We start from the raw sequence: 26879 nt of genomic DNA, 5'->3' as shown, positions 1-26879 counted from the left end.
GAAACTGATGCAATGCAGTTGGAACGAAGGCCTTAGCTAATGCAGAGTTCTGAGCTAGCATGGCTCTTCAGAGTCATCCTGAAGTATGGTCAGAAGGCCAGGTCTTTGTACACCACATTGAGCAATTAATGGATGCGGGATCCCCCTGGGGAGGGGCTGGAACCTTGGAATCTTGGACAGCTCTCTAAGGTCAAGAGTAACTTATGAGAAGGGGCTTAGCTGTGATCAGCTAGCAGTCAATACTTCCAGCAGCTGGGTGGAATAAGTGCCTCAGATCTGGAGGATACCTGAGAGGCACACCTGTAGAAATCATTAATAAACCCAAAAGGAATGACATAAAATACAATTCAGTGAACTTTATGATGTTTGACTTGAATAAAGCAAGGAAGGGTTCCCCCCCACCATAAAAATAAGTTTGAAACTTTGTTCAATGGTTCCACAATGTCAAGGATGATGTCAGTGATGCCCTTGGCATTTATCTCATACCTCTTATCTCATGACTACAAACATCAGCCATTCTGACCATCTTTGAGGTGGAAAGAGAGAAAGACAAGAGAGCAGTACCAGAAGATTTCCCTTCATCCTGCTGGCCTGAATTGTGTCCCAAAGCCACCCTAAGATGTAGGAGAGTCTCACAGAGAGAATACTTCATTATTTCCTGTCTCTAGAGCACAGGCAGGCATGGAAGAAGGGGACTTGGAATGGGTGCAGTGAGTCAGTCAATACTGTTTTCAAAGTAGGTTTCTGCTTTGCTAATTGAGGTCAGATCTACAAGCTTTAAAGACCAAATGAAAGATGATGACATGCCATCATTTGGCTGAGGAGCCAATTCAGGTCTATTATGTGGATGGGAGACTATCTGCCTCACTCCAAGTCCAATCAGGAAAACAAACAAGTGCATGCCAGGTCTTTAAGAGAGGGGACTGAATACAGGGAACTAACTGCAAGGGTACTGAAGGAGCTGAAAAGCCAAAGAAGGGATAGAGATATCTCAAGGATTAATATCAGCAGGAAGCTACTCTTAATCCCTAGGGTTGGAGATCCCAAAGGAGGAGACACTGTTACAAGATTCCAGGATCTGGAGCTGCCCAGTGAGAACGGTTTCTGCAACAGCAGGTACCTGGCTGGAGCTGGATCATGGAAGGAGAAGCTGTCCAGCAGAAGCTGGAATCACAGAGGAGATGTTGCCCAAAATAGAGCAGGGAGGGTGGGGGATGGGAGAGGCACCGTTTCTCCTCCTTCCCACTTTCCAATCACCCATCTCATCGCACAGGCTAGCTGGCAACAGAGCCTGGAAAATGAAGTTTGCGGGGCTCTTTCCCTTGTTGTACAGAGCAGGGCAGGGAAATGGAGAGGAATGGACTCAAGAGCAAACAAGCAAATTACTGGCACACCATCCCACCTGCACGTGGAGAAGGACATTAGGAGTACCTGCAGGGAAGCCACAGCTTTTCTCAGGAAGCAGTGTTGTCTTTGCTCCACCACATAAATAATCTAGTTCCCAACATCTGACATCATACAGATAAGATTATTCGATCTGAACTAAGAAAATAGCGTTACTCACCATAAATTAATTTAGGAAAAGCGTGAACTAATTTTCATGAAATACCTGTTCTAAAAACTTTTTAAACAGCTTCTCGCCCAGTTTGAGGACAAACCTGACATGACAGGCTCAAGAGGGAGGGGATATGGGGATATATGTATCCATATAGCTCATTCACTTTGTTGTACAGCAGGAACTAACGCAACATTGTAAAGCAATTATACTCCAATAAAGATATTAAAAAAAACCCTGACATGATAAAGAAGGAGCAAAATATTTTTAAGAGAATTATTTATGAAGAACTAGTAAATCAATTCCTTTTTACTTTCAAAATATACAAGTAAAAATACTGATCAAAACAGGAAGTTGAACTAGGTGGGACTAAGATTTTGATGTTAATTACAGATAAATTAACAGAGAATGTGAGCCACGGATGATTTATAACATTTGACCCTAGAAGTGTACCAGTGCCACCAGCCACTTGAGAAGAAACTATAATGTGTTGACTCTTACGTGTCAAATATATAGCCATCAGTTAAAATTCCAAAAACTCACTGAATTTATGAAAGTAAGCAATATGTTTTGTTGAAGTAACAAATCATCCAATGGTATTTTAGGGAAATGAATAGTCTTAAGATTCTATTCTTCTTGTCATATCAAGATATAGTAAATCTGTATTTGTGGTGAGAACTCTGTAAAAAAACAAACTTCTAAATCCAAGTGTATAAAACTCAAACTGTATAACTATTTTGTTACTTCCTCTAGCATAAGATTGGGACACACCTCAAATAAAGCACCACACATAATAATAATAGTTATTGCCTGCCAGATAATGTGCTTAGCAAGTCCTTCATACATATTATTTAACTTAATTCTCAAAGAATCTAATGAAGTAGGTGCTATTATTACCTTCATTTTACTGATGAGAAAACTTAGCCTGAGGGAGGCTAAATGTCTTTAAAATAAGAGCATGCCTAGTATAATCAGTTTAGAGCCATTTAGATATATCCTGATAGCTGGATTAGCCAAGAACCCTATTAAAAATAATATATTTCAAGGAAACTTAGACATTGTAAAATTTCTATTCTATAAAAACTTCAATAGTCTTTAAGGTTTGAGGAAATATGATTTAATTATTAAACTATTTAACCTTAGTAATAAAGACCAACCTAATAACGTATAAACTATATTGAAGTTTTCAAGATTAAAATTCTGTGGTTCTTACATTTCTCTCTTTCAGAGTTATACTTTATACAACTTTCTGTATCAGTTGTGAAAGCTTCTTCTGGGCAACACTAAATGAGATTTTTAAAACTGTGATTTGCATTCAAGTATATGTTATTGAATTTACATACTTCAAAGAATATTCTCATTAACAGATACTTTAGAATAATTTTTCAGGGAGAAAAATTTAACTCAGGGCCCCTAGAATCTGAATTTTTTATTTGTAGGAAAATTTGCACATAAAATTTGTATCTTCTAAAACTAATATGAATAAAAAAGGAAAAATCATTAACTCTTCATGCCTACAAATTCCTGACTCTTCCAAGGCTCTAAAAATAGTTGTTTAAAGGAAGAGGTCAAGGTATCTAGGGGATCCTATATGTAATTTTTGTACAAAAGAATTTCAATTGCCATGTTGACTTTTTCTGTTCAGTGTGCAGTATTAAATATATGAAATATATTTCATTTTAAAGTGCAATATATCTCATTTGTCAAGAAAGCAGAATCCTGTGGTCCTTAGAAAGCAGCTACTGAAGAGTGAAGCTGGAGCATTTTTTTCCTTCCAAATTGTTCTCAGCGACCAAGCTTGTTTTAAGATGCTCTCAGCCACCAATTTTGTTTTTGACATGCATTATCGTACAAATCCGGGAAACAAACTCAGACTCTTGACTTTGATCACATTTTCAGCAGTCTTGATGTTTCTGATAATGTACATGCTTCCTGTGTTTGTAGTCTTGTGTAGCATTAGTACAATATTAACCTTTTAAATGAAACTAACAATATCAATCATTGTCCTCTTACATACACTTTATGGTTTCTGCCTGTTATTTGCTACACCAGTGCTGATGGCTTCCTTTAAAAAAAAAAATCTACTTAAAGATAGAGAGTGGAAAAAATGTAAATCTGATAAGAGTTCAGAAAATTGCAGTCCCAGGTTTGCAATTTCAAGTGAAGAGCGGCAAAATCTGTGATCATAGGGATAAAAGATGAAGCCATGGTCTTATATGGTCATAGAGAAGAGAGATGCTTTTGAGAAATGAGCATGATATCAACCACAAAGACTAAAAAACACTATGCATGTGTTTCACGATTAAAATGGTCAAAGTCAGGATTTGCCGTAGTTCAATGTTATTATTTCAGGGTGACTGTGTCCTCAACTTCTGTCTAGCCAATTCTGACACCCAACCCGCCCAATGCTCCCGCCACTCTCCTCCACGCCAACTGCCCTCCCTCCCAACACGAACGCACACACACACCCAGCCCGGCCAGAAGATAAAGCTAAGATGGCAGCGCGGAAAGTACTGGAGCCGCGCTCAATGTGGCCGGAAAAACAAAAGCAAAGGCCTCTACATATTTCTTCATTCTGCACATTTCTCTGAATAATAAGAGCCCCCTGACCCCCTGCCCAACACAAGGCATTCCGCAGTAGTGCGCGCAGTATTGGCGGCAGGGGACGCTTGCTTTTGCACATTTCGAGAAATCCACTTCTCCCGTTTGCAGCGGTGGTTCAGGTGACCCTCGCGACCTGCCTTGGGGACCACCCTCCCCTTCAAGTCCCCTGGACAGTGGAATCAAGGGTGAGTCCAAGTGCCCTCTCCTTCCCGGCTTGCGCCCCATTCCCTGCCACCCCAGGGAGCCTTCCAAGGTGCCCAGCTGCCAAAGCAGAGGAGTAGCAGTCGCAGTGACCCGGGAGCGCACAGTGCGGAGGCAGGAAGAGGAGGAGGAGGAGAAAAAACGCTGCATTGGCTACAATTTAGAGTAAAGCGGCCGCTACCGCTGCCGTGGAAGGAAACGCTGCCAACCGCAACAGAAACGCCACCCTCGGATACCTAAGTGAGCATGTGTGCGACTCTGCGCACGCCTAGTTGCGCCCCTCAATGACAACGGGTTCCTTAGAAGTTTATCCAGCTACCGGGTTTTGTGTGTACCCAGAAGGCTCGGGAAGGGGCCTGTCTGGGACTGAAGGGTATCGAAAGGACCAAAGGGGAATTCAGGACTGGGTAAGGGGGGACTTGGGGAGACAAGTGCTCCAGGTCAGTGTCCCCTAGAAACTCTAAACGGGCAATGACTGCACATGCCACCACCTAAGCCTGAGCTGGAAATGTTTCTCTGTGCCGGCAACATTTATTCATTGACATGTTCATTCATTCAACCAGTATCTATTTCCCTCCTGCTTAGGGCAAGAGTCTGTGCTAGGAGTTGGGAACGTGATGGGGGAACAGACACAAGCATCATTCCAGTCCTCATGGAAAAGTCTAGTATGTTTTGCTTTGTGTGTAACCATCTGTGAAAAGCCGTGTGACAACTTGGCTGTCCTAGACGCTTGAAGCCCTCCCACAGTCCCCTGAAGTATTATTTTGACCATTTTTCAGAGGATGAAACTTGCCCAAAGACATACAAGTAGCAGAGTCGGGATCCAAACCCCTCCACCTTTTGGGGGCCTCTCTGGCTCCTGCAACAGCTACAGCCCTTAGAGCTGCTAAGAGTTCGGGCCTTTAACTCCACCAGCCTTTAGCGGCCTCCATACCTGTGTCTTGGCTCTCATCCCGGAGTTGGGGGAGCGGGGAGGGGGGAGGGGGGAGGGGGAGCGAGGGCGGGGCGGTTTCTCTTCGACACAGGTGTGTAACTGTGCTGAAGCATCAGGATAGGAATTTCGCCCAACAAATTCTTACTGGCTATCTACCATACAGGAGGTTCTAGACAGGGGCTGAGGAAGACACCAAGATAAACAAGAAGCTCCGAAGGAGCGTACAAGATAGTTGGGGAAACAAGTTTCCTTGTCTTTAAAAAAGACAACTTTTTAAAATAAAAATGACATCCATTTATTATTCAAAGCTCCAGATAAATGCACTCCTTCAGCACTCTCTCCCCGCAAAAACTAGAATTAGTTTAATTTACTTCCCCACTCCTTGTTTGTACTTCTATAAACAGTAAACAGGGCTTGATTTTTTTTTTTCCCCCCTAAAGAAGGACATTCAAAGAGGCTTAAGAGCCAGGAGGTATATAAAGGATATAGCACTGGGATGATAGGACTTAAAAATGATTTTGCCAGGACTATTAGGCAAACTCTTCAAATTGAGAATAAAAAGGATAAAACTTAATAGGAATCAGGGTGCACTGGCGCATACATTTCTACGGTATCTACTTAGAAGGAGTTGGTAGAATAGCTTGGAACACGGGACTCAGCAAATATTACATTTTTATGGATAACAATGATAAGATCTTTGATAGATATGGCATTTTCAGATGTTACACAGTCAGTCACAACTAGTTTCAGGTCATATTCAAGAGTTATCTTTAGTAATGTAAGTCTGGGAGGAAAAAGATAAGCCATGAAGCGACCACTGTCAAGAGATAAGAGTGCCCTCTTAGGGTGAGCGTGGAGTCAAAAAAAAAAAAAAAAGAATATTTAAGAAAAGTACTGTTGCATTAAGATTTAACGCTGATATAAACGTTACAAACAGGAATTTTGGAATGCCTCTGACTTGTGAATACTCTCATATCTGGGAATTCTACTTTCACAGAAAAAAAAAAAAAAAGAATGCGATAAATTACTCCCTGTCTTTCTTAAGTAAAAACTATTTTAAACAGACTTAAATCCTAATGACAAAAATTCCAAACTAAGATCGCCAAAGGGGCTTCTAATTCGCCGGGCCTCCTCTGCCTCGAATTCTGAGGTCAACCAGCGCCATTCACAGGACATCTTCCCGCTGGCAGCACACACTCTGGGGAACGGTAGCAGGAGTGCGTACGGTCAACCTCTGGCGGTGGGCACGGGGCCTCTATCTTTCAGGTCCCAGTTCTCCCACCTGGAGGGAACCCAGTACCTGAAGCCGACTGGTTGTAGCTGACAGCCTCCCCAGCACTTTCCTTACTCTTCCTCAAGCTGCTAGTAAAACCCGGAGAAGCGGCCTTCTTTCAGATCCCGCCCGACTCTCAGGCCTCACACCCAAAGGCCTGAGGCAGAGGGAGTGGTGGCGGAGAGGGGGTGGGGAGGGAGCTGGGCCGCAGTGACTGAGCATGTGCGAGGAGGGGCGCATGCCCAGTGCGGTCGGCAGCTTCCCACTGCGGGTGGCTCCGGCGGTGGCAGCGGTGGCGGCGGCGGCGGCAGCAGCGGCGGCACCGCCTCCTCCTCATACTCCCGGGGTGGCGAGGTTAGATGAGCGGCCCCAGTAGTGGCGAGGGCGGCGCGGGGGGGAGGAGGAGAAGAAGGAGGAGGAGGAGGTCTCTGTCTTTGTAGTCTCCCTGCTGCGGGAGCGAGAGGCCGCCGCCGGAGCCGTCGTCGTTGGAAAAGGGCTGTGTGTGCGCGCGCGTGTCTGCCTGCCCGTCCCGCGGGGACGAGGCGGCGGCGGCTGCGAGGATGATGATGTGCGCAGCGACTGCCTCTCCCGCCGCCGCCTCCTCGGGGGCCGGCGGGGACGGATTCTTCCCTGCCGCCACCATCTCTTCTTCCCCGGCGCCGGGGGCGCTGTTCATGCCGGTTTCCGAGGGCTCCTTGGCGGCCGCGGGGCTGGGGCTCGGGCTGCCGGCCGCGGACTCCCGGGGTCACTACCAGCTGCTGCTGTCAGGCCGGGCCCTGGCCGACCGCTACCGGAGGATTTACACAGCTGCGCTCAGTGACAGGGACCAGGGGGGTAGCAGCGCTGGACACCCGGCCTCCAGGTGCGTCTCCGGGTGCCCTTCGTTGCGCCACATGCTGCATGTGCGCCTGTGTGTGTGTGTCTGTCTGTCTGTCTGTCTACATAGGTATTTACTGAGCTGTCTTTCAGCAAGCGCTTGATGCTAGATGGTAGAATCACTTATTGAGATAGGAGGGTGCGGTGGCGGCAGTTTCTGTTCTAAGTGTGTGTAACTGTCTTTGTAGGGGGCAAGAGAGGGTGGGAGGGGAGCTTGTGATGCTAGAAAAGGTGGTGGTGCGGGTCGGTTATGACACGTGTATGTGTATTGTTGAAGAAGGAGGAGGGATGAGCAGAGGGTAATGCACCAAGAGAATTTGCAAGAGCGACGAGGGAAGTGTCGTTCCCAGTGTCTCTGCCGCAATGGTATTTGCACGTATTTCTCATACCCCTCCCCCCCACCCCTTCATGACATTCCATCCTCACCTTTCCGCCTCCCTTAAAAAAAAATCTGCCTTTCACTGAGGGGGGGGGGGTGATGGTATCAGTTAAGGATAATGTCATATATATAGGACAAGTTTTAGATAATCAGCCTGTAGGATAAGGCATGGGGTTTCAATTTAAGAGATTTATGCGAAAGGGATGCAGTTGGAGGTTTAGGTGGCTATGAAAGGTGTCTGATAGAGATTTTTAGAGCTGTACTTTGATAAGTGGACCTTTTGGTCCTCTAGAGATGTGGCTGCAGCAGTGCTTGTGTTCTGTTGTCCCATCGGCCATTTCCCTTCATCTTCTATTTCCTCTGTCACTTTTTGGCTTTAGAGTGCGGGGACGGCGGTGGTTTATGGGGAAAAGGGGAAACCTGAAGAACTTCAAAATATGACAGCTGCTGTAGTGATCAACTGACACCAACTGGAAAATTTGAGTAGCTCCTAGATCTCTTCCTAGGCTTGGTGCACCTTCAGCTCCCGTGATGGAGGAGATGTTAAACCACTTTCATTTTCTTTTTCTTAAAATGTGGGTGTCTTTTTGCTTAGGGCTCTCCTGTTGTTTTCCTTTCCATGCTCTTACATGCCACATACCTTGAAGGATGGTGACTGACTTGTTTCACCAGCTTGGCTTTGGCAGTGGTAATTGGGAGTTGGCTTCATCTTTTTTTTTCTCACACCTTCTTGCAATACATAGGGAAAGCATAGTAGGATTTTGTCAAATAAGTTACAGAGTTTACTGTATTTATTGAATATCTAGTTTGTTCGGTAATAACCAGATGCCATTTTCTCTCATTATGAGAGGGGCTAGGCTGTGAGTCAGGTATCTGTGGTTGACCAGTATGTACTGTGGCTCTTATCCACTGCAGAGAGTTGTAAGATGGAGCTTTCCTCACACGTTTTCTGGGTAAACCACTCTTCTCATGTGTATAATTGTTTACAGGATTGGGACTTGAGCAGTTTCATCATACTGATATAAATGTGTGTAACTAACTACCCTTTGCTATGTAAACTGAAGGCCACGATGGCACGTCTGTTTCTTGCTGATGCTTTTGAAAATAGCACAGAATCTCAATAGACAGTTTGCTCTAATGATTAGGTATAAATTGGAGCTGTGAGTCTGTATATTATGGCACCGTAGGTACATCTTTACAAACCCCTCTCAAAGAATTTGAATTTATTTTGTATGTTGTTTCCAGACTTATGCAATAATTTGTGACCGGTATGTTCCCTGTTTTAACTTTGTACTCCTATACTTGTGTAATAATACAGTTTCTGTGTATTTAGAACTGTATAAACAGTTTTAGACAAAATTAATATAGATTAACCACATACATAAAGTCTATGAATGACTTTTAGTTTTTGGTCAATTTTTGTACAAGCTGTCAATTAAAATTAGTGAAGAATTAGTTCAAGTACTGTATTTCGAGAAGTACTGATGGAAACGAGCCTTAAGTTGTAAGTTGTGTGATATTGCCTTCTAGTGCTTGTTCAGAACATGATTGTTTATTATAGTTCACATTACTTTTTCTAAGTCTTGGCCTGCAACTATTCTTTATTGAGGGTTTGCTTAAGAATTCAGTCACATTTCTTATTAACTATGAATGGGGAAATTGGAGCTGGGATTTAGGTTCTGAATGAATGATGTAATTATTTGTATGGGGCACTAGTTGAGTTAGAGGAGAAGATGAAATGTTTCAGAGACAGAGAATGGAGCAAGAATAGAGGGTGAAGTTCTAGTGAGAATCAAGTTTAAAGCTGTGAGAAGAAAGGAGACAGTGAAGGAAGCTGAAAAATGATTAAAAAAATTAAGAAGAGAACTGTGGGACAGTAGCACCTCCGGTCCTAAGAAAGTGGATTGAAAGTCCTCGACAGGGATAAATGTTGAAGAAAGTGAGAACACTTTCCAGGTCGCTGATGACTTTTGAGGAAGTGGTCAAGATTCTGTGGAAGAGAGATGTGGCTGAGGAGTCAGTGGGATATTTGGGGTAATGGGGAGATGGTTGAGGGAAGGATTTTTGAGTATGCGAGGGTGGGTGGGAAACATTCAGTAAGTGGAGAGGGAGAAATTAAAGAAGTTAGAGAGGGGATAAATGACGGTGAAAAGTCTAAGGGAGATCTCGGGGACAGATTTAACATGACAGGTGGAGAGGTTAGCCACTAAAAAACGTTAGGAGCTAGTCATCCTTTAATATAGAAGGGGAGGAGGTAAGTATTTATAAATCTAAAGACTAGGAGTTTATTAAGAACTCTATCCTATTCGTTTTGGTAACCCCAGTGTCTAGCACAATTTTTGGCATCTGTTCTGTAAATATCCAGTGCCTACTGTGTGCCAGGCACTGTTTTAGGTGCTGAAGCTGTAACAGTGAGAAGGATAGACTAGGTCTCTACTCTCTCTGGAACTTCCACTCCAGTGGGGAGAAATAAGCAACTGATCATTTCAGGCAGTGATAAGTAACCATGAAGGAAATGAACCCAGTTGCACATGATAGATGATTTGTAGTTGGCGGGGGCCGGGGGTGTATTTTAGGTAGGGTGGTCAGGATTGGTCTCTTTGCGAGTTGACATTTAAGTTGAGTCATAGTGATTGGAAGGCAGAGCTAGAGGAATGGTGTTCTAGGAAAATATAGTCTCTGACGCAGAAACAAGGTTGTGTTCAAGGAACAAAAACAAGGCGAGTGATATATCAGTGTTGAATAAATTAATTACTGTGGATTATGTTTTAGGTGTAGGTAGAGAAGTTAAGGGATGGCAGCCTAATGGTGTCAGTGACTTTGATGGCATTTTAGTGAATGCTTGGATTCTGAAGCTGGACTGGTTTTAGATCCTGGCTTTGCCACTTTCTAGCTGTGTGACCTTGGGTGCATTACATAACTCCTATACCTCAGTTTTTTGCTTAAAAAATACTTTTGAGATATAATTGGCATATAACATTCTATCAGTTGTAGGTGTACAACATAACCATTCCATATTTTGAGAAATGACTACCACATAAAGTCAAATTAACATCCATCATCACACATTGTTGAAAATTTTTTTTTCTTGAGGTGAGAACTTTTAAGATCTACTCTCCTAGCAACTTTCAAATATACAGTCTAGTATTATTAACTATAGTCACCATGCTGTACATTACATCCCCATGACTTATTTATTTTATAACTGGAAGTTTTTCTTTGTACCTTTCAACTCCCTTTGCCCATTTTGCCCATCTCCCACCCCCTGCCTCTGGCAACCATGAATCTCTCCTCTGTATGTATGAGTTCAGTTTTGTTTTTGTGTTTGTTGTTTTTGTTTTTTTTTTTAGATTTCACTTATAAGTGAGATCATATGGTATATTTGTCTTTCTCTGTCTGACTTATTTCACTTACCATAATGCCCTCAAGATCCATTCCTGCTGTTGCAAATGGCAAGATTTCCCTCTTTTTTATGGCTGAATAATATCCCATTTATTATATATACCACACCTTCTTTATTCATCCATCAGTGGACATTTAGGTGGCTTCTTGGCTATTGTAAATAATGCTGCAGTGAGCATAGGGGTGCAGATATCTTTTCAAGTTAGTGTTTTCGTTTCCTTTGAGTATATTCTCAGAAGTGAAATTGCTGGATCATATGGTAGTTATATTTTTAATTTTTTGAAGATCCTCCGTATTGTTTTCCGTAGTGGCTGCATCAATTTACATTCCCACCAACAGTGCATAAGGGCTCCCTTTGCTCCATATCCTTGCCAGTACTTTTTATTTCTTGTCTTTTTGATAATAGTCATTCTAACAGTGTGAAGTGATATTTCATTGTAGTTTTGATTTGCATTTTCTTAGTGATTAGTGATGTTGAGCATATTTTCATGTACCTGTTGGCCATTCATATATCTTTTTTTTGAAAAATGTTTATTCAGAGCCTCTTTCCATTTTCTGAATTGGGTTGTTTGTGTTCTTTTGTTTGTTTTTTGTTGTTGTTTTTTGATATTGAGGTGTGTGAGTTCTTAATTTTAGATACTGACTCCTTACCAGTAGTATATGGTTTGCGACTATTTTCTCCCATTTGGTAGGTTGCCTTTTCATTCTTGCTGCTTTCCTTTGCTGTGCAGAAGCTTTTTAGTTTGATATAGTCCCACTTGTTTGTTTTTGCTTTTCTTTATGCCTCAGTTTTCTCCTATGTAGAATGGGAATAATAATAATGAGGATCGTATTGTAGATTGAATGAATCTGTATATGTAAAGTGCTTGGCACATTAAGTGCTAATAAATATTAATTAATGATTTCTGCTGAGAGTGAAGGGGCAGATGGAGCTTGGGGACTTGAAGAGAAGGCAGAGATCATGTCTTACTCTTTTATGTTTTGGTCTCAGTGACTGTTGAATGTGGGAATAACTATTTCATTTATTCAGTGACTGAATAAATATATTTTTGTAGGAATGAATCAATCAAAGTTGGAACATTTGCTTGAGGAAAGGGATTCTTAGGAAATGAATAAAGGAATGTTTGATCAGTTCTTAGTGGAATGGTAGTACAGCATTGATTGCATTTGGGAAGAACCATAGCACAGTGGCTAAATCTGCTCCGGAGTCAGACCGTCTTAGTATTTCAGTTCTGCTTTTTACTGTCTTAAAATGGGCAAGTTAATTAGCATTTCCATGTCTGTTTCTTTACTTGTATCCTTATAGGGTTATTGAAAGGACATCCTGCCTGAACATTGTTAAGTGCTCATTAAATGTTAGCTGCTGTTGTTGGTGGTCCGGGTATTACTACTACTACTACTACTACTACTACTACTGTTATTATTATTAAAATCACATATTTAAAATTCCAATCAGCATGATGTTGTAAGCTTTTCCACTCAAAAGAGAAATGAAAAAAACTGCTAGTTGATTCAAGGTTGAAGTGTGCCTGGAGGTCTAAGGAAAAAAGAAAGTGAAGGTTTTTGGTGACAAAGATTGAACATATGGTAAAAAGGAAAGTGATGCCAGGAGGGAACTGATAGACTGGGAGATAAAGACAGTCAGGGTATCTGGGTTGAAGTGGTAGAAGAACAGTGTTAGTGGAAACAATAGAGGAGACTGTGGTTAAAATGGGAAGTTGCTTTTCTTCTCCAAGCTAAACCCACTTACTTCCCTCAGCTTCTTTATCTCTTTCTTGTTAGAAATGCTATTTGAGCCCATCCTTCAGATGTATGGGATTTCGGTTAGAAGAGGTTAATCCATCAAAGATTCCGGGATTAATACTTGGTGCTAACCATTGGCCTTATAAAGATTTGTAAGACAGTTTCTACCTTGAGTTTATTGTCTGGATGGGTGTGAAAGGTACAAAGGCAGGTACTTACAAAAGTGTTAAATGAAATGACTAAGAAAGCATAGCCTATTATGACAAAGGGATGGCCTTCTGAGCTGGTACAAAAGCATGAGCAAGAGGTGAGAAAGCACAGTTTGTGTGTAGGTAATGGTAAGAATTCTGTTAGAGCTAGAATGTAGGTGTTATGAGGGAGAGCAACGGGAATTCATTCTGGAAATGGAGGCTTTGGTCAGAGGGTATGGCAGCTTGAACTGCCAGGTAGGAGTTAGATTTTATTCAGTAGACACTGATGGTTTTGAGCTATGAAGAGACATTATTGTAGGAGTGTTTTAGTAAGTGATATGGGATCGAATCAGTATATTTGTGGATAGGTAGTAATTTGCTTCATATAGCTGTTACATCTATGGAATCCTATATAAACACATGTTAAGACAAAAATTGCTCTGTTGGCATATTAGCAAGTAGAAACATGAAATGAATTCATTTCCTAGATCAAGATAAAAGAAGATCTTGCCTTTGGGCTTAAAAAGAAAATAAAAATGTTAATTTAAAAATGGTTTTGCATTTTAAGGTATTTATTTTAAAAAATCAGCGGAATAGAATAGTCTCACTTTTTCATTCAAGAATAGATTAAATATTCAGGTTTTGGGGGTAGGAGACAGGTTAATCAAGGTTTAATTTACATATAATAAAATTCACCCTTTTTAAGTGTCCATTTGAAGAGTCTCAGAACCATCACAGTCAAGTATAGAATATTTCCATCATTCTAAAACGTTTCTTTAGTTAAGTCCCTTTTCCTACCCCTGGCCACTGGCCACCACAGACCAGTTTTCTGTCACTAATATTTTACCTTTTCTAGAATGTCTTATAAATCTAGCTCCTTAAGGACAGGACCCCAGATACTGTTCCCCTTTATGTAATCTATCCTCATATTTTCTATAAATGGAAGTTAGGCTTTAAAGCTTCAATAGGTTTCGGTTAAACATTTTTTGGCAAGAACATTTTGTATATAATGCTGAGTACTGCACATTGCATCCCATCCAGAGGTTTTCAGGTTGTCTCATTGTTTAATAATGCTCAGTCTAGTTACTTGAATTACTTGGATAAGACGGTACCCACTAGGTCTCTTTTCTGTAAATGTATGCTTCTTCCATTTGCATTAGGCAGGTAATCATGGGTAATAACTTTGGCACACTGAATATCTTCCACCTAATGGTTTTAGCATCTTTTGATAATCCTTAACTGAGTCAATAATTTCATTAGGGGCTTCAAAATGATAACTTTTATATTTCTGTTAAAATAGAATTTAGTAGCTGATGCTCTTCTGCAAAGAAGAGTTTTCCCTTATCAACTGGTGGTAAACTTAGTTCCTCCTAAGAAAGCAGGGTAAATGATTCATTTTCTCCCCTCATTAGCCCATTTGGTATAATAGTCCAGCAGTGGTGTGGTGGTTGCTCTAGTTCATCACCCATGTCCCTCCGTTCAGTTACAAGTTCCTCTAGCCATTGAGAATATTGGCAGCTAAAACTGATTGCAACTGAATCTCTCCAGGCATTGCTGTGAGCCAACAGACCTGCTTCCCTCAAAGGCTTGCGTTTTCTTCAGGATCAGCCTGCATCCAATGCCTATTCTGTATGGGGGTGTGAATGCCTGGCCCTTTTGCCCTAAGGTAGGACAACTTTGAAGATCCATCGCAACTCCAGAGCTCCCCATGGATTGGCTGAGGCCTTCCTGTGACTGCATTTCAATTCAACTCCTTCCTCTGTTTAGTCTCACTTCCTTCACTCTCCCACAGGTGTTGATTTGGAGGGCATTCCCCAGTACTTTGGTTGTGCACCTCTTCATTTCAGAGTCTTTTTTCTTCCAAGACAGTTGTGGTACCAGCAGTGGTCTGAGGAAGTAGTCTTCAGAATGGAATTTTGGAGCTAGATTATCTGCCGGCTGGCTAGCAGGAAGAACCCCGCTACTGGTTGTAGATGTAGCACTGATACTGGTAACCCTTTGCATGCACTGTAGCTGTGCACCTGGTAAAACTTTCACTGGTGGCGAATTGGAATGGCATTCCTGTAGAAGAGCAAGTATTTGTGGGTACAGTGTCTTAGGCTTTTGAGACATTTAGGGAAGTTATTAATTATACGGACGGTGTAGTCAGATGGCTGTTTGGTGAGTGACATAGATTGGAGAAAGACAATGAAAGGCTGAAGGTAGTTGGGGGCAAAATGAGAAAGTTAGGTAATTTCTTTCTTTGGTATCATGTAAAGAAACTCATCTTCTGCAGCAGGAGGAAAGAAAAAGCTAAGGATTAGGCCCAAGATTTAATTTCAAGGGTAGCAGAGCTCCAGGGCAGGTTGATTTCTCAGCAAGTCTGCTAAGCCAGCGTGTCTGTGCTCTGGTTAGGAAGGAATGAGACCCTGGCTTTTAAGATGGGACATCTGAGTTGATGCACTGGAAAACCTTGAAACCCCAAATTCCTCTGAACCCTCTGAGCCTACAGAAGTGACCTTCTTCTCCTAGCTAGAAGGTAGTTACTTGAAGATTATGCTGCCCCTGCTACCCCCATCTATTCTCCTCTCCCCTGCTGTCTATCACCAAACCAATAACTAACTAGAGTTAAGTCACAACAAAGCCTACTGGGAGGTGCTGGGTCTGCTGAGGGAGGAGAGGGACTGCGGTGCACGTGCACGCACGCACGCACACACAGATTGATTCCCAAACTGCACTGAGGCACCCCCAAACACCCCAGCAGACACACAAGAATACCATGGGATATTTCAGAATTTTAAAGGAAACACAGAAACGTCTGTCACAAACTACTAACTTGTAGTTCACGGTTCTTACATTAGATCCTGTTGCACTCCTTTTGATGATGTCATATCTTTTTAAAGTTGAATTTTTGGTTGTTGCTGTGATACAACAAAGCACTGCACAAAAATCAGTGTGGAACAGAAGAGGAGGGTGACATGTTTAATCTGCACAAGTTTGAGAAGTTGTGCAGTACTCAGAATGTGCAGTATCCTATTATTAAGTAATTGTAGTTATTTAAGATGAAATATTTTTCTTTAAATTTATGTGTATTATTTTTTCAAATGGCTACTAAGTTGCTAGAATGTAAATTCTTAATTATTTGGATCTCATTACATAATAAGCTCTACTGTTAGGTATTCCATTTGGCCTAGAAGGGTTATGGAAAAATTACTGATGATGGCTATGCAAGGGCCCAGTAATGGATTTATGTTCGTCAGTGCTGATCTAGCAACTGAACTGATGAATGTCCAGCCTGACAGTAGCAGAGCCTAACTTTCCTTCAAGGATACCAACCAGTCCTTGTGCCTTGGAAAGGACTGTGATTCATTCTGACTGGATTTGATGCATATTCTGTGTATGAGTTTCCCTTTGCAACTTGCCGGGGCTCAACCAGTGCCCATATTTGAGGGCTTATAGAGTGATCCATCAGCACAGGGTGCCACAAAACATCGTTTCAGTGTAAGGGACCCACTTTATAGCAAATGAATCCCACAGACCGATTTGTCCTATTGTGCACCATAACTGCCCAGAAGCTGCTGACCTGATAGATAGTAAGACAGTCTTTTGATGGCACAACTGATGGTGAGCATAAGGTCCTATCCTTCAGTGTTCCTAGTAGGAAGAACACGTGGAAATTGGGATGCCTCCACTTAGCATCACTGTCAGTGATCCACTGGGGACTTTATGCTTCCCATCTCTGTAGCTCTGAGCACTGGGGGTTAAAAGGTCCTGGTTCTCCAAAGGGAAACATTTTCAACAGAGACACTGTAAGAGTCCTGTTATACTTTAAGACACTGCTACTGGTGGGATTTGGTGCTTCTTTTCCAAGATAAGGAGTCACCATTTTGACAGGGCTAATGTACCTGATCATCTGAAGGAGGTAGGGCTGCTGTTACGCAATGGAGCATGGAGTTTGGCACACAGGTGATCTACTGGGTGTCTATTGGTACTTTCTTTTCCAACTTTAATGGTAAATGGACATGAGAAAGGCCTGATGGCCACCTCACAGGATCAGCCAACTGGGCCAGCAGAAATTCTAGCCAAAGATGAAGGGAATCCAGAATGACTAGCAGAGAAGAGGTTGTGACTGTACGTTTTGGCCTTGAAACCATCTGAAACCAGTGGTGGAGGCTGTAGTTTGTCCTACTTTACTTCCTCTGGAATGTTTCTCCAGGAAATGAGACTAACCAGAATTCTGCAGGAATACTGTCCAGAATTTATTTGAAGCAAGTGAATGCTAGTAGTATAATAGGTGACCTGTAGTGAATGCTGTGGGTTAATTTTAACTGTTTTATAGATTCTCTGGGATGTTCTGTATAATCATATCATCATTCTTCCTGATCTCCAGATACCCCTGTGCTCCCCCAACCTTTATTCCAATGACAAGAACCTTTCTACTTCTGTTCAGTGTTGAATAGAAGTGGTAAAAGTTGCATCCTGCCTTGTTCCTAATGTGAGGGAGAAACAATGACAAATTAGTCTCTCTGTCTTTCACTATTAGCTGTAGATGTTTTGATGGCCTTTGCCAATTTGAGGAAGTTCTTTACTATGCCTATTTTGCTTATGGTTTTTATCATAATTGTGTATTGAATTTTGTCAAATGCTTTTTCTGCATTTATCAATATGATCATATATTAAGAGAATAAAAGGAAAAATTAAATTAATTAATTTTGAATGGTAAGTCAACCTTGCATTCCTGGGATAAAACCTCATATGTGATGTATTGTTGGCTTTGATTTGCTTTTGTTTGTTAAGAATTTTGGGGTTTATATTCACGAAGGATATTGGTCTATAATCTTTTTTTTTTGGTAATGTCTTTGTCAGGTTTTGGTATTACAGTTATCCTTGTTTCGTAATACAAGTTGGTTAGTAATCTCTTCTTTATTTTTAAAAAGTTTGCATGAGATTGGTCTTATTTCTTCTTGAATATTTGACAGAGCTCACTGGGGGTACCATCTGGTCCTAGAATTTTCTTTGGGAGAGGCTTTTGACAGATTCATTTTCTTTAATAGATACAGGGATATTCAGATTTTTTTGTTATTTCTCATGTGAATTTCGGTAACTTTTTTTTTTTTTTTTTTGAGAAATTTGTCCTTTCATTTAAATTGTTGAAATTTTTGGCATAAAGTTGTTCATAGCATTCTTTTTATTATTCTCTAATGTCTTTGGGGGTCTGTGGGGATAATCCTTTTTTCATTCTTCATGTTTGTGTTTTCTCTTTTTTCCTTGATTAGCTGGAAGTTTGTCATTTTTGTTTATAAGTTCAAAGAATCAACTTTTGGCATTATTGATTTTCTCTAATATTGGTTTATTTTCTATTTCATTGACTTTCCTCTTATTATAATTTACTTCTTTTTTACTTTGCTGTTTTTCCTTTTTAGTTTTTTAAGATGGAATCTTAGGTCATTGATTTTAGATTTTTCTTGTCTTCTAATGTAAGTATTTAAAGTGATGGATTTTCATCTAAGCACTTCTTTAGTTGCATCCCACAAATTTTGATATTCAGTATATTCTTTGTCATTCAGCTTAAAATATTGTCTAATTTTCTTTGTAATTTCATCTTTGATTCGTGACTTGCTTAGAATTATTTTATTTAACCCTCATATATTTGATTTTTTTATGTATATTATTGTTATTACTTTCCAATGGACATTTTATGTAATTTCAGTCTTTTAAAATTTATTGAGATACGCATTATCTCCCAGGATATGGTCTACCTTCGTGATTAGACCATGTGCACTTGAAAAGAATATGTGTTCTGCCATTTTTGCATGCAGAGTTCTATTAATGTTGTATAGTTAAAGTTGGTTGATAGTGTTGTTCGGCTCTTTTATGTCTACACTCATTTTTTGTCTAGTTCTATTAGTTGCTGAAAAGGGGTATTAAAAATATCCCATTGTAACTGTGGATTTGTCTTTGTCCCTGTAATTTTGTCAGTTTTAGCTTCATATATTTGGGGCTTTGCTATTATGTACATGTATTTGTATAACTGTTAAAACCTCCTGATAAATTATTCTTTTATTTCATTATGATACATGTTTCTTTATCTCCAGTAATACTCTTTGTCTTGAACTTACTTTATCTGATATTAAAATAGCCTGTTCAGACTTCTTAGGCTTACTATTTGCCTGGTAAATTTTTTTCTGTCCATTTACTTTTGATCTATCTATGTTTTTATATTTAAAGTTTCTCTCCTTTGGGCAGTACACATAGGATTTTGCTTTTTTTTTTTTTTTTTTTTTTTAATCCATTCTGTCAATCTCTGCCTCTTATTCGGAGAGTTTAGACCATTAATATTTAATGTAATTAATTATTGATATGGTTGACTTTAGGTCTACCATTTTATTGTCTTCTGTTTCCCTCTTTGTTTTTCATTCCTCTTTTACTCCTTTTCTACCTTCTTTTAGATTATTCTTTAGTATTCCATTTTAATGTAGCTATTGGACTTTTTGGCTATATCTTTTTGTATTAATTTTTAATGCCCTAGGGATTACAATATAGATACCTACCCTTTCACAACCTACTTAGAGTTACTATTGTACTGCTTCACTGAAAATAGAGAAACCTTACAAACATACAGATGCTTTTTTTTCCCCTCTGCTACATCCCACTCCCCTCTTTATGTTACAGTTCTTTTATATGTTATGGCTGCACACTTTGAAAACCTCACTATGCAATATTATAATTTTTGCTGTCAACAGTCATACATATTTTAAAGAAATTAAAGGAAAAAAGTGTTTTATGTTTACCGATATATTTATTATTTCTGTTATTCCTCCTTCATTCCTGAAGATGCTACATTTCCTTTCAGTTTAAAGGACTTACTTTAGCATTTCTTGTAAAGTAGTCTACTGCGGATAAACTCTCTTTTTTTCCCTTCATCTGAGAATGTCTTTATTTTGCTTTCATTTTTAAAGGATATTTTAGGGGAACATAGAATTCTGAGTAAAAGCTTATTTCCTTTTAGCATTTTCATGATGTTGTTCTACTGTCTTTTCACCATTATGATTTCTGATGACAAACCTTTGGTAATTCAAATTTTATTTCCCTTTATGTAGTATGTCATTTTTCTTTATCTGCTTTCAAGCATTTTTTTGTTTCTGTTTTTCAGCAGTTAAATTTGATGTATCTAGTCTTTATTTTCTTTGAGTTTCTCCTCTTTGGAAAATGCTCAGCTTCTTGAATCTGTAAATTTGTCTTTTACCAAATTTGGGATGCTTTCTGCCATTGTTTCTTAAAATATTCTGCTCTAGTTTCTGTCTTTTTTCCTGCTAAGATTCCAATGACAAAACTTTTGAGATTGTCCCACAAGTTTCTGACTATTTTTTCTATTGTCAATTTTTTTCCTCTTTGTTCTTCAGATTGGGTAATTTTTATTGATCCATTTTCGAGTTCACAGACTCTTTTCTCTCTCATCTTCATTCATTTATTGAGCCGATGCAGGTGAATTTTATTTCACATACTGCATTGTTTGGTTTTTAAATTTACATTTGGCTCATTTTTAAAATAATTTCTCTTTGTCTTCTGAGAATTTTTTCCTGTTCAGTTCAACTGTGTTTGCCTTTACTTCATGGAGCATATTTATAATAGTTGCTTTAAAGGTATTGTTGGATATTTATAACATGTGGATCATCTCAGGGTTGGCATCTGTTAATTGTTTCTTCCCTTGAAATTTATCACATTTTCTTTTTGCATTGCAAACATTTTGGATTGTATCTTGGACACTGTGAGTGTTTGTTTTGAAAACTCTGGGTCTTAACCATAATTCTCTGGAGTGTTGATCTTTGTTGTTGTTTCTTTTAGCCGACTATCAACCCGTTTAGCTTCAGATTGCAAATTTGGTCTTGCCTTTTGTGGGTGGTGGTTTTTAATTCTCAGAGACTTTGCTATGTTGGTATGGGTTTGTCTCATACCTGCACAGCTCCAGAGCAAGCCTAAGACTTACGTGGGCTTATAGGCAGGATTAGAGAATCCATTTCTCCAATCTTTCTCCCTTCCAGGATTTTCTCCAGCATGCAGGAGCCCCTTTCCCCAATTCCTGTGGCCAGAAAGATAGGGTTTCTCTTGGAGTTTTAACTTCTGTGTTGCTGCTCTCTGTATGCAGTGATTGCTTCCTGGCCTTAGAGCAAAGCTGTTAGAGAAAGGAGAAGAAAATAGCCGAGCTGGGAAGCTCACTATCCTGTGGGTCATTTTTCCAAGTTTGACTCTCCTCCACAATATGCTTTTGTTTCCTTTTCAGAGTTCTCAAATAATTTTTTTCTTTCTTTCTTTCTTTTTTTTTTGTATTTTGCCCAAAGTTTGTAGTTGTAAACAGTGTGAAAGATAGACTGTATTTGGTTTATGCCACCATACTGGAATCAAAATTCCTTCTCTGGTTGCTTTTAAGATTTTTCTCTTTATTTTTGATTTTTAGCAATTTGACCATGCTCTTCCTAAATATGTTTTTTCTTAGTGTGTGTTTATCATGTGTTTGGTGTTCATTGAACTCCTTAGATATGTGTGATATAATTTTTGTTTAATTTCACACATTATGCCTTTACTTCCTCCAATATTATTTCAAACCTAGTCTCTCTCATTTCCTTCTGGGAATCCACTTATACACACATGAGGCTGCTTGATGTTGTCCCATGTTTGAAGGGTCAGCAAACTTGTTCTGTAACGGGCCAGATAGTAAATACTTTAGGCTTTGCAGGCTCTCTAGTCTCCCTTGCGATTATTGCAACTCTGTTGTTACAGCTTGAAAGCAGCCATAGGTAATATTTAAACAAGTGAGCATGACTGTGTTCCAGTATAATTGTATTTACAAAAATAGGTGGTGGGCTAGATTTGGACTGCAGGCCATAGTTTGCTGACTCCTGAGGTGTAGACAGTAATAGTTGCCGGAGCTACGTTGTGAATATAGAGGTAAAATCAAAGAAGCGTAAAACACAGATATTGGCAATAACTAAAATGTGGGGGAACTGGACGAATGAGAATAAAGGTGTAGGAGAAGAGACTGAAAGATGTGTTAGGACTGGATTACTATGTTCCTGTATTGCTTTATTTGAGGACAGAAGTGATAGAGTTAAACTCTCAATTTATAAAAATGTCTATAGCAGCGCTGTAAGGGATGAAAAGACATAGATCCCCAAAGCAGGGGTTCCTTTAAAGAAGCAATTGCAGTAGTTCTGACAAGTGATAATAAAACCTGAGAGAAGGCAATGGGAATAGATGAAATAGAACAGATTTGAGAGACATTTTGGTGTTAGAAGGATGATGAAAGAATGACAGGTATAGCAAGTGACTAGATGTCAAATACAGAAATAATAATGCCTTTCCTCTAGGTATTAAGGGAGGGAGGAAGAACTAGTTTCTCAGGAGGCCAGTTCTGACACCTTTCTCTCTACATTTTCTTTGTCGGTTATTTCAGTCAGTCCTGTGATTTCAGTAATTACCTAATTGTTTTGGACTTCCTGGTCTGTGGTTTGTAGCTAAAACCTTTCTCTTGGCCTCTAGACCTGTGTTTTGAAAAGTCTCCTGTTAGGAGTCTCTCAATCCTGTTTCAAATACATTATATACAATATATTCAGAGGCTACTCATGAGCATACTGTCGCTTACATACTGACTCTTTTCCTATAGGTCAGCTAAACAGAAGTCTGAGACATCATCTTGAAGTTGGCATTAAGAGATGATAATGACCTAACACTCACTCACCCCCACCTCCTTTTTTCAGAAGGCTGAGAAAAGTCACATTCAGTGGGAAAGTGAATTGAGGTTAGACGGAGAAGGGAATACAGCATTTAGAAATTAGTGTTTAGAGGGAAAGAAGGAAGATGGTAGCTTGAGGAAGGGGATACAGAATTAATCTGTCTTTTGGATAAGAGACACTGTAGCAGATGTTCTTAGTGTCCTAGCCATATTTCTTTGGCTTTCATCTCTATATTGTCTACTTACATTTATGAATTTCTGCCTGAGAACTTTCTTACTGGCCATAGAGACATGCTTGGCCTGTGTGCAGGGCAAGCCAGAAATGCCAGGGAGCTAATGCTGTCAGAAAGGCTTTCAGCCACTGATGGATGGGGATGTGGTGGGTAAATACCTCGTTTTCACATCTCTCCTCTGGGATAACTGAGCCGTGTTCTATACCATCCATTAGAGTTCTCCAGTAGGATCACACTCTGGTTGCCCATCAGGGTAACTGGCTTAATAATACACTCTTTCTTGACTGCCTTCCCTTCCCTATTTCACTTCTGATTTCCCCTATCAGTGTTTTTCCTGGATCACCTCTCAAACAACTACTTGTACTTGAATCCTTAAATCATGTCTGCTTTTGGGGAAACCCAAACCACAGTAGGCACTTTAGCATGGTAATAAAAAGAAATAAAATTTGTTTAGCACTTATTAATAGTAAGTATAACTGTAAGTGCCTCATAATCTAATGGGATAAGTACTCTTTTCATCCTGTTTTACAGATGAGCCGACTGAGGCACAGAGCAGTTGATTAACTTTCCCAAGATCACAGAGCTAATAAATGACAGAGCCTGCATTTGAACCTATGCCGTATGTCTCTAAATTCTGTCCTCGTAAGCTGGTAGGCTAAGGGAGAAGAGCAGGAATAATGAGCAAAAAAGAGAGTGTGAGGACAATTAATGGAGTAAGGCCCTCGTAGAGATTATTTTGAGGGGGGTGAAAGGAAAGTAAAGGAAGTAGTACATTCTAAATGACGTCCCTTTCAGCAGTTAAGTAGAGGGTTAGATTATGTGCTCTGAGCTAAATGGGTAGTGGTGGGATTTTGAAGTGGCTTGAAAGGTGGTAGATTTTCATGGTGGATGTACCTTTATTGCCAGAGAACATAACTGGCTCTAGACCAGCATTCTGATGATGCTTGTGAACTCTCAGTAGCTATTATTAAGGTTGTTATAGCGTATTGAAAACAATGTAAGTTACCAATATAGAAATAAATATAAATTATGAACAGATGACTCTCATGAGAAGTAATATATGTGCTAAAGATTTAAGCGACAGGAAAAGGAAGAAAAAGGAGCTAATAAAGAAGACTGAGAAAGAATCATCATCAAGGGAGATGGAACACTAAAATAGAGGTTCTTCTAGAAGCTGAGGGTGGGGAGTATTTAAAGAAGTAGACTGTTTGATAGTACTCATATGTAGAAGAATATAAAGGATGAAGACTGCAGGTAAGGAATTCAATAGGCAACAAGAAAGTTTGTGATGTTGAGAAGTCTCATACACTTGTAGGAGCTTGATCGTAGGGGATTGAAAAAGTTTGAGACAGTTGTTCCTCAAGAAGTTTAGTGATGAAGAGGGCAGAGGGATAGAGAATCATTTAAACTCTTTTTTTAAATTGGAGGAGGCCAGTAGGCCTCTAGGGTTAGAAGCCATAGAAGACAGAGATTAAAGAGTGAACAAAGAAAGGGTGTAAGTGGTTGAGCAAAATCCCAAGGATGGTGAATGAGATGGGGTCCAGTGTATGGTAGGAAGGGTATACTTGGATATGGTATGTGCTGTCTCTCTTGGGATGGAGGGACTTGAAGGAGGAGATTTAAGTTTTGGAAGAGGTCTCAGGGGCATATTTTCACCCTTTTCATCTTTCTCTCTGAATTCTAGTAATTTTTTCTGATCTCTTCAAATTCTCTCTTCACCGTGTCTAATGCTGTAAACTCACCTACTGAGTCTTTAGTTGCAGTTATATTTTTCATGTCTAGAAGTGGGATTTGATTATTTTTCAGATGTGCTATATTCCCCATACCCTGCAGATATTTTAAAGCTAGTCTTTTTTTTTTTTTCTGTAAAGTTGGTAAGCATAGTTGTGTCTGAAAAATTTATCTGGAGTCTGTTTGTCCTTCTGTTTTCTTTTTCTGCTAGTTCGCACTCATGGTGCCTTGTATCTTTGTGTGCCTGGTTGTTTGACTGCTAACTCTCATTACCCTTCTGGTGGCTCTCTTAGTCCTAGGATAAATGGACTGTCTTCAGAAAGTTTTATAGTTGCTCCATGGCTTGAGTTTTGCTTGGCCACCTAGGCTCTGTGTGCCTAGATTATAAATCTGCATGAGGCATGGTCTAATAAAGTCATAACTTTCCAGAGTCTTTTCCTCCCCTCACTCTCTACTCCCAGTCTCTCCCCCACTCTCTTTTTCTTATGCTGCTCTGCCCACTGCCAAGGTAACTTTATTTATAGTCCTTACCACTCCCACACCCTCCCATTCCTATCCCCAACCTAAAGACTTCCAAATAAAATGAAGGGACTGAAGATATATAGGAAATTGTTTGCCTCTCTCTCCTACATCAACTTGAACTGTTAAAATCTCTGTTTTTATTACTAATTATCAGCCTAGGTTAAGTAAATAAAAGTTTTCTACTTAGTAATCAGACTACTATCCCTCCCTAATTTATTCAGTGTTGCATGAACACAGTGAGAGTATCATTACATTAATTACACAGGAGAAATGTCTGGCTTCTATAGAAAAACTTCAGTTTATATATGGTGTTTTATAAATTAGTTGATTTTTTAAAATTGGTCTTCTATTTACTGACCTTGATAATTTATTTATTAATTCTTTATTTGTGGATTATTTTGCATTTCCTATAAATATGGTTATGTTGTCTACAAATAAAAATGCTTTACTTTTTCCTTTTCAACCATTATGACTTTTATTTCTTTTGCTTGACTTACTGACTTCCTGTGCAGTATTAAGTAGAAGTGGTGACAGTGTAAGTTCTTGTGTTTTTTCCCATTCTTAGTGGAAGTATTTAATTTTTCATCATTGAGTATAATTAAGTATAATGTTAGCTGTAGGGTTTTTGTTGATAATCTTAATTAGATTAAGTAGCTTCTCTTCTTTTCCTACTTAATGTGGCATTTCATCACAAATGATTGTTGAGTTTTATAAAATAACGTTTCTGCTTCTGTTGAAATAATAATATTTTTCTGCTTATTCCTCTTATTCAGAATAAGGGGAAACATTTAAAAAATGAATTTTGCATTTTATTTATTATCCTTTTTATATGTTGATGGACATTGAAATTATTTTTAGGTCAATGGCTTTTTTTCCCTCATAATTTTTTTACTGAGATATGAAATTCACATACCGTAAAATAGACCTTTTCAAAGTATATCATTCAATAATTTTTAATATATTCACAACTTTGTGTAACCAGAACATTTTTATTCACCCCCAAAATAAATCCCGTATCCTCTTGTAGTCACTCTCCGTCTCCTTTCCGTCAGCCCCTGGCAACCAGTAATCAGCTTCCTGTTTCTATGGATTTGCCTATCTGGACATTCATATAAATGGAATCATACCATCTGTGATCTTTTGTGGACTTTGCTTGTTTCACTTAGCATAATGTTTTCAGGGTTTATCCATATTGTAGCATGTGTCTACTGCATTCTTTTTTATGGCTGAATAATATTCTGTTATATGGATGTGCCACACTTTGTTTAATCCATTCATCAGTTCATGAACATTTGGGTTGTTTCTACTTTTTGCCTACGTAGTATTTTTGTTTCTATGTTCATGGGAGATACTGGCCTGAAATTTTTTTATTTTGAAATATCCTTTTCAGACTTTGGTATCAGAATTATGCTAACCTCACAAAATGGGTTGGGAAATGTTTCTTCTTTTTATATTCTCTGGAAGGGTTAGTCTAAGACTGATATTGTTTGAAAGACTGTACCAGTGAATTCTTTAAGTGTTTGAAG

General features: G+C 39.6%; 1 protein-coding gene across 1 annotated transcript in view; it reads left to right on the top strand.

Annotated features, from left to right (window-relative positions):
* The first annotated feature begins 6826 nt into the window (after positions 1-6826).
* Positions 6827-26879, top strand: part of MYCBP2 (MYC binding protein 2) — a 270931-nt gene continuing 250878 nt past the window's right edge. Inside the window, 1 exon segment of the mRNA XM_036831466.1 lies at positions 6827-7429. Coding sequence (XP_036687361.1) covers positions 7128-7429 — 302 coding nt within the window. The 5' untranslated portion in view covers positions 6827-7127.

Source organism: Balaenoptera musculus, chromosome 18, assembly GCF_009873245.2.
Source record: "Balaenoptera musculus isolate JJ_BM4_2016_0621 chromosome 18, mBalMus1.pri.v3, whole genome shotgun sequence".
Taxonomy (NCBI): domain Eukaryota; kingdom Metazoa; phylum Chordata; class Mammalia; order Artiodactyla; family Balaenopteridae; genus Balaenoptera; species Balaenoptera musculus.
This window is presented reverse-complemented; position numbering and strand designations above follow the sequence as displayed.